At 48.1% G+C, this 17302-nt stretch overlaps 1 protein-coding gene across 2 annotated transcripts in view; it reads right to left on the bottom strand.

The window, feature by feature from the left end:
• Positions 1 to 1913: 1913 nt before the first annotated feature.
• HUNK (hormonally up-regulated Neu-associated kinase) overlaps positions 1914 to 17302 on the bottom strand; it is a 129202-nt gene continuing 113813 nt past the window's right edge. For both annotated transcript variants that reach the window (XM_024239556.3, XM_054542458.2), the window contains exons 9-11: positions 13751 to 13798; positions 7991 to 8171; positions 1914 to 5413 (exon numbers count right to left, since the gene is read on the bottom strand). In XM_024239556.3, coding sequence (XP_024095324.3) covers positions 4755 to 5413; positions 7991 to 8171; positions 13751 to 13798 — 888 coding nt within the window. In that variant the 3' untranslated portion in view covers positions 1914 to 4754. The remainder of the gene's footprint in view (positions 5414 to 7990; positions 8172 to 13750; positions 13799 to 17302) is intronic.

Raw genomic sequence — 17302 nt, 5'->3', positions numbered from 1 at the left:
CCAGCTCAGATGTGGATACCTGTGGAGGGGGACTGCAAATCCTGAAATGTTCCTCACCTTCTCTTCCAAAGCCTCCTCAGCTTTCTCCCCCAACCCCAGTCCCTTAGTGCCCACAGACATCAACTCCTAGAGATAACTGTGTGTCACAAAAACATGTCCACAGAGAAGAAGTACAAATATATACCCCATTTGTCTTTGCAACCAGATGTCTGGAAAGCTCCCTTGACAGAAAAGCTGCCACAAATAATATACTCATTTACTACTCAGGAAATACACTCCCTTCATTGAAAAGTGATGACATGAAATTGAACCAACTCCCAGTACCACTCTGAATTATTCTTACTGTGCTTGTAGCTCACAGAAGACCCTACAAAGAAAATAAATACAATAACCAACAGGCTTCCAGACTCCCCCTAAAAGATAGCAGTTTTGCATTCTTTCTCAATTTGCTTCAGTGTATGATACGGCTCTACAGGAAATGTTTTATTGATTTAATCTAGTAAAACCCAATAGCCTCTTAATACCTAAAGCAGATAACAAGGCTATCCAGGGGTTTGCTGCTTACTTGGGAAGTCAACTGACAGACAGAGTTCCCAAAGAAAGCTGTCTTTCTCCAGCTTCAAGAGTGGATGGGACAAACAGCATAAGGTTCAGGAAGCTGCACAGTTTTGAAAAGGACTTAAAAATGCAAGACCTAGTCCCTGCAGGAACTTCAAAAATACCTGTTGCAATGACAGCTTGATCTGTTGTTGACATCCCCCTCTGACCGTGGCAGGCACTCTCTGATTTCTCTGTGTTCTTTGAGGGAGAAACTCTGCTCCAGAACAGCTCAAATGCCAGCTCATCTGGGGACTCTGGGGTGTCCTTAAACCATCTGGGACCCTAGTTTTCCCTTCTTCAGAAAGGCTGGGGCTGAGCCAGAGAATCTTAGGTCCTTTTCGATTCTAAAGTGTTGTGATTCTTACAAGAAAACACTGTCATCAAAACTAGATACTTGTTCTTTTCCCCCGGAATCCGACTACTGAGGGCTTTGTGCAGTGAACAGTGAGCTTCTCCACTTTCTAGCTATCTGACCCTCTAAGGCTTCGTCCCCTCACTTTCCAGGGGAAACAAGGGTTAAAGCAAGGTGGTATATATGAAAAACGTTTTGTGAACAGTTATGAAGGAAGCAGTAACTGGGACGATTTCAAGAGGTCATCTAGATCCCACCCTCCCATTCCATCCCATCATCCCTCTTCCCCTCTCCACAACCAAGGCCTCCTACAAGGACAAAATCTGGAAGTCATGTTCATAACTGTCATTCTTCATGTGCCATTTTCAGAGTCTCCAAGGAAGATCCTAATCTCCCCAAATGAAAAAGGTTGATTCTTCTTGAACTGCCACCTGCAGTGTGTATGTCAGAAAGACTTTTGTAGGCACACCTGTTGCAGGTAAAATAAGGCAGGGAAACTGGCCCAGAAAATGCCCCCCAATGCAATTCCCACTTATTTCCAGTCAGATGCTAGGTCAAGAGCTTTACATAAGGCCAGGTGCAGTGGCTCACGCCTGTAATCTCAGCACTTTGGGAGGCCAAGGTGGGCAGATCGCTGGAGCCCAGGAGTTTGAGATCAGCCTGAGCAACATGGCGAAACACTGTTTCTACAAAATACAAAAAAAATTAGCTAGGCATTGTGGTGTGCAACTGTAGTACCAGCTACTTGGGAGGCTGAGATGGGAGGATCGCTTGAATCTGGAGAGGTTGAGGCTGCAGTGAACTGTGATTGTGCCACTGCACTCCAGCCGGGTGACAGAGCAAGACCCTGTCTCAAAAAAAAAAAAAAAAAAAAGAACTTCACATAAAAGATGGTACCTGTACTATTATTTGCAATGTACTTAGATGTTTTAAGATTTATCAGCAAATAAAGAAGCAGTCATAGTGAGGGAAAAGTGTATTTCACAGTCATTACAAAAGTACATATATCTAATAATGGTGACATAAATATAGTCCTTACTTATAACCAAATCATACAATTAAAATGGACATTTCCTCCTGGACTTCACACAAAGACAGTCCAGTAAATTTCTGTCAGCAACTACAGGGTGACTGGAATCACAGGCACAGACTGAGGAAGACAGTCACAGTCGAACAGACAACATGCTTCGGACTTACCAAAGGGAGAGTCAAGCTTTCCATATAAATATAATAAAATAATAAAGAATCTAACATTTCTCCTTTCACTCAGTTTCATAGATTTGTCAGGTGCTCACACTCACACACACACACACACACACACACACACACAAAAATACAGTTGATCCCCTTTCCTCACTCCCCCTCACCTCTCACTGGGTTTAGAATAAACCTGAGTTCAGAGTCCAGGTCACCAATGGCAACACGGTCAGTTAGCGGCACATCTGAGTTGTTCTTGAAGCATGCCAGGAATGAGAAGCACGTTCTCCATGAGCTAACGGCAAGGCGGAAGTACTCCTGCTCTCAAGGAAAAGGCATCAGGGGCTCCAGAAAGTTCCCAATGCACAGGTATACACCCTGCAAGCCTGCAAAGTGGAGCCGTCGCAGCTGGAAACCGTCTTTAGAAAAGGTACACTTCATGTCAAATGGAGAGATGGTCTTAGATGATTATTTTCTTCTCTCTGCTTATAAAGCTCTATTTTCTTTTTTTTGGAGACAGGGTCTCACTTTGCCACCTAGGCTGGAGTGCAGTAGCATGATCTTGGCTCACTGCAGCCTCAACCTCCTAGGTTCAACTGATCCTCCCACCTCAGTCCCCGAAGTAGCTGGGACTACAGGCACGTGCCACCACACTCAGCTATTTTTTTTTGTATTTTTTGGTAGAGACAGGCTTTCGCCATGTTGCCCAGGCTGCTCTCGAACTCCTGAGCTCAAGCGATCCACCTGCCTCGGCCTCCCAAAATGCTGGGATTACAGGCGTGAGCCACCACACCTGGACTAAAAGCTCTGTTTTCAATGGTAAGTTCTGGAACCCAGTCTGAAGCTATACAAAAAATAACACCAATGGCCAAGGGGTCTGACCTCATCCTAGAATGCCCTAGAGCCGTGGTGATCCCCTAGGGAAGAAAGAGGCAGCTCCACGTCTCACCAAGGTCAGCCAAATATCCATTCTCTCCTGCTCTGTCAGAGATGTGACGGACTGAAGGATGTCACCACTGGTGAATGAGAGAATGATCCAGAACTGCCTCTCTGCCCTCTGGCAAGGCTGTCTGCCAGGGAAATAAAGGCTGGCTTTGCAATTCTAGATTTGTGTTTTGGGATCCATGGACTGAGATGACTATCTGAGGTGGCCACAGAGGTAGTCTCTGGTCACACCTGCACCGATCAAAAGTTGAAGACTCCAGGCCATTCTGTTACCAGTCTCCTACACTAACCCCTATCCAACCTGTGCTGATGAGTCTTCTTTTTCTGATTCTTCTCACCAATGATTGCACCCTGTCAAGTGCCAGCTGGATACAGTCAGACAACACGGGGGTCCACAAAACACACACGGGGGGCACAGACACAATACTGGAGACACATCTTTGGTTCGATCCTTGGAGAAAGGTGTGAAAACACAACGTGGACTGAACCCTGTTTGAGGAGCTCGGCTTTCCTCGAAGAAGAAACTGGCCTGTATCTGAACAGGTTCTCTGCCAGGCAAGCCTGCTCCCAGCTCTCAGCAAACTCGCTGAGCTCTGAGCCGCACTAGTTCTGCGGGCAGCTTGAAATCAGCATCGCACAGAGGTAATGCTGCCTTCTTGCCATCTGAATTATGCTCTGGATTGTCACAATCATCTTTTCTCTCTTTCCACAGAACCAGCTGTAACCGTGTTCTATGCCTTCCAGAAGGATCAGGGCTATGCCTTAAACAACAGGATGAACACAGGACCACCGAGACTTGCCCCACCTGTGGGCCACAGCACTCAGCACATCACCACAGTCAGCTTTTTTGCTCTCCACACTGAACCCTCTCGTGAAAACATGAGTTTGGTGGAATTGCTTCTCGTCTCTCCATCCAAGTTTTAAAAAATTATGTTATTTCAATTTACCGACACATTTAAAAAAAATATCTTTGGAAAAGATAATTCAATCATTAGCATGTTTCAACAACAACAACAACAAAAATCTATCAAAATCTTGCTTGGGAAAAGAGTGTCTCCTTCAGTCTTTCTCTTCTGTTGGGGTCCCCACTGTTTGGTTTGATCTTGGTCCGAAGCTCCTCTCCGTCTTCCTCTGAGGATCCTGGGCCTGCCCCCGGCTCCTGCCGGCCTTCAGGTAATCCCTGCTATGAAAGGCAGGGCTGCTACACTCCGCAGAGGAAACGTGGCCTGGATGAATGACTGTGATATTGTTCTCTCCCTGTAACTGTGGCTAACCGCTGTGAGAGGCACACATGTAGCACAGCGTGAAGAAAGATCTGGTAACAGTCCATAATCTGAGTGCCCCAGAAGGCTCATGCCCTGTTTTCCCCCCCAAGCCTGGGGGAAGTGGGAACTGGAAGGGGTTGGTGAGTGCTTGGGAGGAAGGAAGATCTGAATGATAGGAATTGGCTGCCCCTGGAGCCAACCCTCCTAGCGATTCCAGCATCTCTGGGGGTCCCTAAGCGAGGTTGGGTTGTGCAGGCTTTGGGTCTGTGGATTCAGCTACAGGTGGGACTAAGGATGCTCCACACGAGGTCTTGGAATGTTCACACCCTGACAGATGTGTGGAGCTCTGTTCTGTTGCTGTTTTCTAGAGATACCCCAAATCCCGCTAGCCCAAGTTAGCACTGGGTCTTGACCCCATCGGCCATGTCAAAGGCAAGGTTCACAGGGGCTAGGGGCTGCAGTGGGGGCAGGCTGGCCTCCAGGGACCTATCTGCAGACGGCTGCAGACTCTGATGGCGCTTCCTCAACATCTGTCCGATGCCCATCATGGGGAACCGGCCTCGGCTTTTCACACAATTCGGGCTCCCCAGAGGCTGCATGGGGCCATTGCTGGGAACCGGAGGTGGGGAACACAGGCCCTCCTCTTTTGGGGGGCTGTTCTTATCTTCGTGAGCAAAAGAGACCAGAGTTGGATGCAAAGGAGTATGGAGAGGCGACATGCTTCCGGATGGCAGGCCCGGGGACAGCGTCCTCTCACTGGAATTTCTGCGAGCCAAGCTGACCGGTGAGTTCAGAATCCTGTAGTGATGAGAGGGAGACAGCACTTCTATGTGGTCATCGCGATCCACAGACTCGAAGGAGCGCACCATGTCCAGCATCAGGGGGTCTTCCTTGTGGGGGATGCCAGTGCTTCCAGGCCCTGGCTGATGGGGCTCCGGTTTCTTCACAATCCTCGGGGTCCTGGGCGGTGGCACGGGGATGAACTCCATGGAAGAAGAAGCCACACAATTGGAATCCGAAGTTTTGCGGAAAATATTGCGGCAGCCAAAGGAATCTGCACACCAAGAAAGCGTAAACAATCAAGAGGACGCCTGGACAGTGCTCACGGCCCTTCTCCTGCCTGCTGTGACCTCCAGCTTGACTGAGACAGTTCCCCGCCAAGGTCAGAAGAAACCAACCAGCAAACAGCCTTGGCTACTTTGCAAAAGTCACCAGCAGCGTGTCACTCTCCCCACAGAGGTTGGGCAGTCTTTCTAGGATGGAGGGACAGAGGGCTGGCGACAGGATGTCTCCTGGATTCCAATTTGCCTCATGGCCCCAGCCTAACATCGTCCCTGCTTTTGGTTGCTTAAAATTCTGGACCCTAGGCAGCGGTGGTTCACGCCTGTAATCCCAGCACTTTGGGAGGCCAAAGTGGGAGGACTGCTTGAGCCCAGGAGTTCAAGACCAGCGTGGGCAATATGGCAAGACCCCATCTCCAAAAAAATTTTTAAAAATTAGCAGGGTGTGGTGGCATGCACCTGTGGTCCTAGCTACTTGGGAGGCTGAGGTGGGAAGATCACCTGAGCCTGGGAAGTGGAGGCTGCAGTGAGCCGTGATGGCACTACTGCACTGCAGCCTGGGTGACAGAGTGAGACTCTGTCTCAAAAAAAAAAAAAAAGAAAAAAAATTCTGGACCTTGCCAAAGGATCTTGGAATAAAAAAGGTACATGCACTCAATAGCACATCCATAAAACTCCCAGAAGCACACCAAGGTCCCCTGACTGAACTCCTGCCAATCTGGTCCTCGGAAAGCCCACAGTAGAAGACGTGTTTCCCTTGTGACTTTTAAAAAATTTATTTATTGTGGTAAAAAACACGTAACAGAAATGTTATCATCTTAACCATTCTTAAGTGTACAGTTCAGCAATAATAAGTATATTCACACCGTTGTAGAATCAATCTCCAGAACTGTCTTCCTGTTGCAAATCTAACACCCCATATACATCCCCATTCTCTGAAACCCCCAGCAACCACCATTTTACTGCCTGTCTCTATGAATCTAACCACTCTAGGGACCTCATATAAGTGGAATCACACAGTATCCGCCTTTAGTGACTGGCTTAATTCACTTAGCATAATGTCCTCCAGGTTCATCTGTGTTGGAGCATGTGTCAGGATTTCATTCCCTTTTAAGGCTCCCTCGTGACTTTTGATCTGGATGGAGCCTCATCCAATTCTGAACGGGGGTAGAACATCATCCATCCATACAGTTAAGGCAACCTGCCAGATCCCCATGGTTTCTGTCTCTGGTTGGCATAGACTAGAATCCAGGTTTGCAAACTGGGCCAGAAAAGAAAGGGGAAACCCCCTACAGATTTGGGGATGAGAGAAATAAAGCCAAGTTCATGCGGAATAAGCTCTGTCTTGGCTTCTTTCTTCTCTCATAACGTTTTATAGGGTCTGTGGAGGCCCAGCTGCAGAAGCAAGCTCCTGCCCACTGGGATCGATTTTGGGAGCAGCTGAGGGCACTGGGAAGCCTCCCTGCCTTGCAGAAATAAACACACAGGCGCCGAAATGAAAGGTCGGCACAGGCCCCTGAGATGTATCAGCAGAAAGAAGAAAAACTTCATTAATGGCCAAGGTCTCCAATGTTCCAGCTGCCACATGGACACTGCTGCCCCTCCCCGATCCACTGCATGCTCTGCCCCAGGGAAAGCAGGTTGCTTTGGGCAAAGTGGGGACAGTGGCTTCTCTCCGGGAGCAGCATGGGAGGTAGAAGGACAGGAGGCAGGTTCAAGTCCCGCTCAGGGACTAACTGCCCGCTACACCTGAGTGTATCTCAGAGAGCCACGGCCCTCTCTGAACCTGGTCTTTCATATTTTAGGAGATTGAACTCCAAGAAGTGTCTCATCCCCCTCAGTAATAAGAACCTCTCCCCTACTTCACAGCTCTGCTTCAGGATGCCCTCAGCTCCTGTGTCCCCTCTTGGCGTTTCTACCATTGTGTTAAGCCTGTGCCCAGTAAGGTCTGCTTTTTGCATCTTTTAGCACTCGTCCCAGAGGAGGGAAACTCATATTTGTCAGTTCTCTGTGATGGGCTGGATTCTGACTCAGGTGAGGGAGCTTATATATGCATCTCATCTCATCTACCCAACAGCTCTGACAGGTGGGAGGCCTTACAAATAATCCAGTGAAGATCCTCAGCAGTAAAGGAACTTGGACCTCTGCAGGCAGTAGAGCTGGGATTTGAACTCAGGGAGATACCCGGTCTCTGCTCTGCACCCCATCTCTACTCCCACAATTCCTTACAGCCTCATCTCTGCCCCTGCAGTACCACACACCCTGACCTCTGCTCCTGCAATACTGGGCCTCCCAACCTCTGTTCTGACAATATCATCCACCCCAATTTCTGTTTCCATAATACTTTGCACCCCATCTGTTTTCTCAAATCCTTCCTGCACAGGTGGCTAATGCCACACAGCTTGGTCCTGGACTGTGCTCAGGCAACCTCAGGTCCGTTAATCCTGCTTTTCTGTGGGCACAGGAATCATCTCTGCTCTAGGGCCCATTCGACCATCCCCTGTGAGGGCTACACAGCAGACACACAGCCCAACACGAGTGGCCTGAGAGAGTCCCCAGAGCTGACCCACCTTTGTCAGGGAAGCTGGACTTGGAGGCCTTCCGGTCCTTCAGGAGGGCTTTGGTGTTCTGAATCTGTGTCATGAGCGAGCCTGAGGGCTGTTTGTGCGAGGGCAGGTTCTTGTCCAACTTCTTGGAGAATGGTCGATGAAGAAAATCCCCTCTTTTTTCTTGTTCTTTGGGCTTTTTATCCTGCAAATCAGAAGCAAACATATGCACTTAGACACACACTAGAAGAAACAATGGGATTCTTCTTTGAAAAGTCATCCAAACCAATTAGAGAAACTCCAGCTTTTCAATACTTTATGCTCTCAACTGTGTGTTGAATGAGGGAGGAGCTGTGGCCCAGGCAATGCTCCAGAAAGCCCATCTCCCTCTGCCTGGGCAGCAACTGGCCTTCAATGCACCCCAGCTCCCTTTCACTGTGCTCTTTCAAGGCATTCCAGCAAGGGCAGGGCATTCCTAGGAGGTCAATTCTTCTAGAACAAGCCCAACAAACTAAGGTGAAGCAGAGCAGGACTTCTGGAAACCTACTGTCTGCATTTAAAGATTGTGCCTGCAATAATGGCTTTGCAAAGGCAAATGGAAACATAACTGCTTCCACCTTCACATCAGGTTCTATTTGGGGCAGTCAAAGCCAAGGAGGTGCCAACACAACGTATACAACAAATCCAGAGAGCCCTGGGTGGTCCTGATGGGCTTCCAGCCCTTTCTACCCTAATCGTGTGAGCACTTACTTGCGTACTTAGGACTCGTGCATATGAACGTGTGTATGAAGCTTTTTTTTTTTTTTTTTTTTTTGAGGCAGGATCTTGTGCTATCACCCAGGCTGGGGTGCAGTGGTGTCATCATATCTCACTGCAACCTCGAGCTCCTGGGCTCAAGTGATCCTCCCACCTCAGCCTCCTGAGTAGCTGGGACTACAGGTGTGCACCACCATGCCCAGCTATTCTTTAAAAAAAGATTTCTTGTAGAGATGGGGTCTCGTTATGTTATCCAGGCTGGTTTCAAACTCCTGCCTCAAGCAACCCTCCTGTCTCAGCTTCCCAAAATGCTGGGACTACAGATGTGAGCCAAAACGCTTGGCAGTGGCCATTCTTTTGGTTTAAATCTTGCCTTCGTTGTACTAGATTATAATCCATCTGATAGGAATGAATTTGACTATTTTATATATCTTCAAGTCCTCAGCCTCTGGCATAAAGCCAGATGCTTACAGAAAGCTTAATAAATAGTTATTAAAATGTTTTTTAAAAGAGCTGGTAGAAACTGAACTGAATTAAAATTAACTCAGTTCAAGCTTCTGGGAAGGGTGATGTCACTAAGAAGCAGCAGCAGTTCTTTTTCCAGCCCTAAAGCCTGTGTTTGGTGTTTACTATTAAAGCAACTCCACCTCTGACCTCACCGTGGGTGAGGAGGAAAAAAAGACTTTTCTTTTTCACATTTTTGCCCTCAACTTTAAGAGCATTTGCAAACCAAGAGAGCTCATCTATTTTTTCATTCATGTTGTTGAGAAGCTTCTCAGGGAAATAATCTCTTTACACTTTCACAGCCCTTTCTAATAAGGATGTTCAAAGTCTGCAGATTAGAGTTCATGATGTCCAGTTTTTGAGTGGGAAAGACGACAGGGTAGATGTGGGAAGTGGGGACGCTGAGCCTCGTGGCAAGTGCCACTGTGAGGGGCTACAGCTCCCTGGGGGCCTGGCCTGTAGCTGATGTGGCTCCTCCCCAACAAAGGGGTGACGTGGGAAGACAGGAGAGGCAAAGCTTCCTCAAACTCCCTCCTCAGCACCTTCACAGCTGCCACCAGCCTTTTTTGAGAACATGCAGGGTGCCAGACGCTGCACTGAGGGCATGACCCACAACAAGGCAAATTCTGCTACCTCCTTTACACGTGAAGAAACAGCCTGCAGCGCTTATGTAATCCACCCATGAGCCCGGTGGAAACGTGGATTTTCCCGGCCCTGAAGTTGATGTTGTCAACCCTTGACTTGACACCACACTCTCAGAGCCTGGGGCAGGGTCAGGCGGTTCCAGGAATGGAAAGGCCCAGAGGCAGGAGTATGCCACAGTCCTAGGCTCCTGCAGTGGGATCCGAATGTTCCAGAGAAGGTTATGTGCTCCAGGGCATTATCTGGGATGCCACGAAGGGGAATGTGTCCTCCAGGTCACCTTGGTTGAAGCCAGCAAAGGACAATCACCATTTTCCACGGCTTTCCTCTCCCTTTGTGTGCATGACACACCAACAGGCCACCTTCTCCAAGGCAAAGGAGAACAAGCTTTTGCACACACGCTTACACACACAGAGACACACACCCATCCAGCAGCAAAGGCAATGTTACCGGCTTTCCTGAAAAATCTGGCACAATCTCCTTTTACTTGGTTCCCTTTCTCTACTTTTATGCAAAAGTCACCAGCTCTATATGCTAACACCTTCTACAGGAAAAAGTAATCAAATGCACCTTTGTCATACATTTCCAAACAATATTTGGTAGAAAAGACAACACTGCAGTTCCTTCCGTTTTAGGATTGCTTTTTAAATCGATCAGCAAACATTTTTTTCAGGCTGCTCCGTGGCCCACAGCCTTGAGAGCTGCCGGTGGCTGTCTAGGTTTCTTTTCATTCCTTTCTAATCCTCCTTGGGTTCTCAAAAGCTTAACAATCAAGATGCAAAATTTCTGCGGACCAGTATCACCACCCAGTTAGGGTCTATGGGCTCCTAGTGGTGTGTCATGCGTGGGAGTTTGCTGTGGAAAGAGACCAAGGTTTGCCTATAAGACCAAATTTCTCCTGTCGCTGACAAGGGGGCTATTTGGCAATTAGCAGAAAGCTGCTATGGGGGCAGAAAAGAGGAAAAATGCACCCCTGGACAGAAAATTCCAGGAAACCCTGCCAAGGCCACCCTTGTTAAACTTCATCCCAACATCCTGCACCCTGGTATGTCCTCCAAGAACCCCTAGACTATCCTTCTCCAGCTGAAAAGAATCAGTGATTTCATAGTAACCGGTTTCTAAGGAGAAATCAAGAAATTCACCCCACCTGCTCCCTGTCAGGGCCAAACCTCAGAGTCAGTCCACGCAGAAGGGTCAACAGCCCAGAGAAAGCATGTTTATTTACAACTAGCCAATCTCCCTGCCCTCCAAGCACATGTTACCAAATGCAACCAATCACCCAATTAGACTTTTTCATTTGCATGGCCTGTTTTCTCCAAAAGAAATTTCCTAGGGAGCAGGATGCTAAATTGCCTTACATAACAGAAACAGATCTTCAGAGGGACTATCACCTCCCCCTTCCACATGCAAGCTCCTCACACGGCAAGGCTGCCGCCTGCAGAGACTCCTGGCTTCCCTCCGATGCGCTCCAGCACCCACATAGACTTGAGGGTGGGCGATGGAATTCAAGCTCTTGGTTCGAAGCCTGCCCTCTTGCACCTTCATGGCACAGTTCCAAATCCCCCAAGGCAGATCAGAGAAGACACCACATGAGGCCCCAGAGGCAAGCCATACACTAAACAGCTTCTTGTTCTCTATCAACTATTTCCACCCACTGCGGATGTGCACGGACATTTGCAAAGTGGGACATTTTGAAAACGCGTCCCCATGAACAATCATTTACCCAGGATCCTTAATGTTGTATATTGTCCTGTGGAGGAGACGGAGATGCCTACAAGAGGGGGAATCCCATCCTTAGCCTCTGAGGTCTGGGCTCCAGAGAGCTGGTTCCCTTCAGAGTCTTCCCTGATGGCTGTGCAACTGGGGGTATGATGGCCACTGAAGAATGACTCCAGGCTTCTGTGTTCCAAAGACCCACACCGCCCCCTTCTTTCCCAGCATGGCTGCCGCAGGTGCTCCACCTGAGGATCGCAGCCATGGTCACAGCTCGGCAGTCCGGAAGTCTGGAGTCCATTCCTCGCTCTCTCCATAATGTGTTGGGTGACCTTGGGCAATTCACTTCTCCTCGAGGGAGGTGTTTTCCCACATGTAACCAAAAGTGTGGATCCTTTCCAGCTCTGGGAGGTTAACAATGAACACACATCACACTTGTTTTATCGCCTGAACAGCAAATGCATCCATTTAACACGGATGCTTGCTTTGCATCCTCATCACCCCAGGCCGGAGGATGGATGGCTGCCTGGGAAATCTGCCTCTTTCCACATGTGGCAGAGGAGTCCTGGGAGCTGAGGCGAGTTTTCTTTGAGTAGCTCTATCAAATCCAGCTCAACATAGGCTTTTCTGGAGCTTTCCTTCCCTCTGATGATTAATAAGCCTCACTAGGCTGTTTGGTGTGTCAGAACCAAGTGCTGACCGCTGCCACGTGGGATGGCCCAGAGCCCAGATGTCGCTGGCTGGTTGATTTTGGTCCCTTGGTGCCCATCACATAAGAAGAAACCTGATTTTGCCGCAGAAAAACCTACAAGTGAGTTGATAAAAAGAGGGCTTTGGGCTGGGCGCAGTGGCTCATGCTTGTAATCCCAGCACTTTGGGAGGCCGAGGCGGGCAGATCACTTGAGGTCAGGAGTTTGAGACCAGCCTGGCCAAGATGGTGAAATCCTGTCTCTACTAAAAATACAAAAATTAGCCTGGCATGGTAGAGAGCGTCTGTAGTCCCAGCTACTTGAGAGGTTGAGACAAGAGAATCACTTGAGCTTGGAAGGCAGAGATTACAGTGAGCCAAGATCACACCACTGCACTCCAGCCTGGGTGACACAGCAAGACTCCACCTCAAAAAAAAAGGGGGGGGGGGTTTGTTCATAAATTAGGCCATTGAGCCAGGAAGCTCTAGATAGCTGCAAACTCCATTTCTCATACAGGTGGTAACAGAAATGCACAGCCAGGTGTAGAGTTGTAACAAGACAATAAAAAACAGTCAATTCCGCATAGCAAGAATCAATGTGATGTAAAGGGATTCTGATAAACTCACTCACAACAGGATTCTGCATGTTTTAATTCTGAATAAGGATGGGGCTGGCAGAGGCTGCTGCCCTGGGCAGAGACTGACCAACCCTTAGGATCATATGTGATGGTTAATTTCATATGTCAACTTGCCTAGGCCATGGTACCCAGTTATTTGGCCAAACACCAGTTTAGATGGTTCTGTGAAGGTGGTTTTAAAGATGTGATTAACAGGCCAGACACAGTGGCTCACGCCTATAATCCTAGCACTTTGGGAGGCTGAGGCAGGTGGATGGCTTGAGGTCAGGAGTTCGAGATCAGCCTGGCCAACATGGTGAAACTCCATCTCTACTAAAAATACAAAAGCTAGCCAGGCGTGATGGCGGGCACCTGTAATCCCAGCTACTCGGGAGGCTGAGGCAGGAGAACTGCTTGAACCCGGCAGGCGGAGGTTGCAGTGAGCCAAGATCACAACATTGCACTCCAGCCTGGGCGACAGAGCGAGACTCAATAAATAAATAAATAAATATATACATAAATAAATAAAGTGATTAACATTTAAATTAGTAGACTTTAAGTAGATTATCCTCCATAATGTGGGTGGGTCTCATCCAATCAGTCAACGGCCTTAAAAAACAAAAAGAATGAGGTCTTCTGGCAAAAGAAATTCTGCCGATTGATGGTCTTCAGACTTGAAGCTGCAACATCAATTCATCCAACCTGCTGGTCTGCCCTGCAGATTTCAGACTTGCCAACCCCCACAATTGTGTGAGCCAAGTCCTTAAAATAAATCGCAGTCTCAATCTCTCTCTCTCTCCATACTCTATTGGTTCTGTTTCTCTGGAGAACCCTGACTAACATAATAATCCCCCAAGTTCTTACCTGCACAGCATGGAATTCAAGATCTCTTGTCCAGGTGTCCAGAGAGGCCTGTGAAAAGGAACATCCTTCAACAATTCGAGAATCTGCACCTGCTATTTATTCCCTAAATGCTCCCCCTACGGCCCTGCAGCTCTGGTTGAGAATTATTCTTTTCGGTTTTCATAGACAGAAAGCAAATTCTGAAATTGCCATGGAAGTAGACAGCAGATGTCCTAACTCGTGTGCTGAATAGATTTTCTAGGTAAACTTTTTATTAAAATCTAAGATGCCCTATAGAGGAGTGCTCTAATGATAAGTCAGCAGCTCAATGTTTTCTCAAACAGCAAAGACACCCACAGAAATGGCACTTGGATCAAGATACAGAACACAGCCAGCATCTGGAAGGTCTTCCCTGCCATCCCCATGTCCTCTCACAGGCATTCTGTCCCCCAAAGTAACCATACTTTTTTTTTTTTTTTGAGACCGAGTCTCACTCTGTCACCCAGGTTAGAGTGCAGTAGCACGATCTTGGCTCACTGCAACCTCCGCTTCCTAGGTTCAAGCGATTCTCCTGCCTCAGCCACCCGAGTAGCTGGGATTACAGGCGTGCACCACCACACCCAGCTAATTTTTGCATTTTTAGTAGAGATGGGGTTTCACCATGTTGGCCAGGCTGGCCTTGAACTCCTGACCTCAAGTGATCCACCCATCTTGGCCTCCCAAAGTGCTGGGATTACAGGCATGAGCACTGAGCCCGGCCAAGTAACTACACTTCTGATTTCTAACAGCACAGATTGCTGGATCTGATTCTGAACTATATTTTTTAAAGTTATATAGATTTTGAAATAAGACACAAAGTGAACATTTTAATATCTGCCTTTAAATGTTTCATCCCTGTGTGGGTTGAACTGTATTCTCCTAAAATTCATAGGTTAAAGTCTAACCCCAGGACCTCAGAATTTGACCTTATATATTTGGAGAGAGAGTCTTTACAGAGGTAATCAAGTTTAAATGAGGCTATTAGGGTGAGCCCTAATGCAGTATGACTGGTGTCCTTTAAAAATGTGGAAATTTGGGCCAGGCACAGTGACTCACATCTGTAATCCCAGCCCCTTGGGAGTCTGAGATGAGCAAATGCCTTAAGCTCAGGAGTTCAAGACCAGCCGGGCAACATGTTGAAACCCCCTCTCTACAAAAAATTAGCCAGGCATAATGGTGCATGCCTATAGTCTCAGCTACTAGGGAGGCTGAGGTGGGAGGATCACCTGAGCCGGGGAGGTCAAGGCTGAAATGAAATATGATTGTGTCACTGCACTCCAGCTTGGCCTGGAAACAGAGAAAGAAAAAGGAAGGAGGGGAGGGGAAGGGAGGGGAGGGGAGGGGAGAGGAGGGGAGGGGAAGAGAGGGGAGAAGAGGGGGAAGGGAGGGGAGAGGAGGGGGAAGGGAGAAAAAGAGAGAGAGAGAAAGGAGGGAGGGAAGGAAGGAAAAAGGGAAGAAAGAAGAAAGAGAGGAAGAAAGAAAAAGAAAGAATAAAGAAAAAAAAAGAAAGGAAAGAAAGAAAAAGAAAGAAAGAAAGAGAAAGAAAAGAGAGAAAAATGAGGGAGGGAGGAGAGAAAAGAACAGGGAAATTGGGACATAGATACACACACAGGAGAACGCCGTGTGAAGATGAAGGCAGAGATCATAGTGATGCATCCGTACGCCCTGAACCTGGCCTCCAGAACTGTGAGAAGTTACATTTCTACCCATTTTGTGGTGCTTGTTAGAGCAGCCAAGCAGACGAATCCAGTTCCCTGCCACCCTCTCCGTCAGTTTCCTTCCAAAACGCCAACATGACTTTGTCATTGCAGAGGAGACCTCCTAGCTGGATTTGACACTTTCCTATAAATTAACATTATTTTTCAAAAGACTTTAATAAAACTGGCCCTGGGCTCTCTAATGGCTTTGATAAGCCAATTTAAAATGATAACCTCCCCACTTCGACCCCCAAAGTCCTGGGGGGTTCTTTTTTTCAGAAAAAGGAGTCCGTCGGGCACACACGATAGGTGTCCTCAGATGATAAATGCACCCCACTTTTATAGATACAGTCTCTGCCTTTGACAGGAAAAACAGGTAGAGAAAATGGTAAAGTTGTAAAATCACTGCACGGTTACCCCAAGAGGGAAGTTTTGCAACTTAATTCAGTGCCTTTGTCTCCTAGGAGAAAACGAACTGGAATCAAGAGGAACAAAGAGGACACTGCTTGCACTCAGTCCCGGACACGGCTTGATGACAGCCCTAGGGGACACGAGCCCTGGGCCACACCCTGGCTTGCTCACAATCTGAAACCTCTCCATCACTCCCTCTCCCCATCCAGCTCCACCCCCTGCTATGTGGTGCGGAGGACGACTGGAAGGTCCTCCGGCTCCAAGTGGACTTTCCCTGTGAGGCCTGGGCCCTTTCCTTTCCTGAACTAGCCCCACTCCACTTTCTAGGTTCCTCAGGAGACAAGCTGGATCATCTGGTAATAGCTGTCATTTAATTAGAGAAGTATCGCTGCAGTTTAGAGGAAACAAATGGATCACAGAAAATGGAATGCTGTTTGCCCATTAGTGTTCCTATTTAAATCCTAACCATTAAATATTTCAACAAATGTTTAAAACGCTCACCATGTGTCTTCAGGACAGAGAAAATAATACAGAAAAGGAATCGGGATGAAAGAAGGGCCCCTTTCCCACTATAGTTCTGGCCCCTTCCGACACACACTCGCAGTGGGGCGGGTGTGAGGTCAGCGTGGACCAGGGCATCGGCAAGGTGGCTTAGGGGCCACCTAGGGTACACACATTGGGCTCTCCATGCACCTAAGTTTGCATTGTTATTTGAGGCCCTCGTGAGTGACATGCAAAGCACGAGGGAGGAAGTCTAACAGTGAATTCTGCATCCCCTGGACTCTGGCTGGGGTGACCACCCTCAGTGCAGGTGACAATAAGAGGTCCCTCCCTGCCGTAAGACATGGCCATTTGGTGATGATAACGTCATATGTGTGCTAGGCTGCAGGTATCCCCCTGCCTTTAATCCAGCCAGATGTCCCACCTGGAATGTTCTATCTACTCTGGTTGCTTGTCCCAGTCCTGTCCATTTTCTGAGACTCTGATCAGGGCCCACTTGATCTTTTCATTTGTTTATTGAGCAAATATTTATTGAGCACCTACTACATGCCAGGCATCGTATGGCCTCTGGGAATATTGTGAGGAACAAAAGGGACTCAGAGCCCACTCTTCTGGAACTCACAGCCCAGAGGGAGAGATGTTAATCAAACAACCCCAAAACAAATAAACAGCTGCAAATGGGACAGGCCCCAGGATGTAGAACGTGGTAGGCAGATATGATCGATAGGATAAGATTGGATGGCAGAGGTCAGGGAACAGCAGGGGCCCATGGGGAGGTGATCTTGCTCTGGGATCTGAAGACACTTAGGTTCAGCAAAGAGGAGCAGGGAAAACATTCTGGAAGAGGGAGCAGCATATGCACAGCCCCCGCAGGCAGAGAGAGCACAGCAAGCCCGAAGGCTGTGGACTGAGCACAGGGCAGGAT

Source organism: Pongo abelii, chromosome 22 (genome assembly GCF_028885655.2).
Source record: "Pongo abelii isolate AG06213 chromosome 22, NHGRI_mPonAbe1-v2.0_pri, whole genome shotgun sequence".
NCBI classification, from domain to species: domain Eukaryota; kingdom Metazoa; phylum Chordata; class Mammalia; order Primates; family Hominidae; genus Pongo; species Pongo abelii.
The sequence above is the reverse complement of the archived record's forward strand: the minus strand, read 5'-3'. Positions and strand labels throughout refer to the sequence as shown.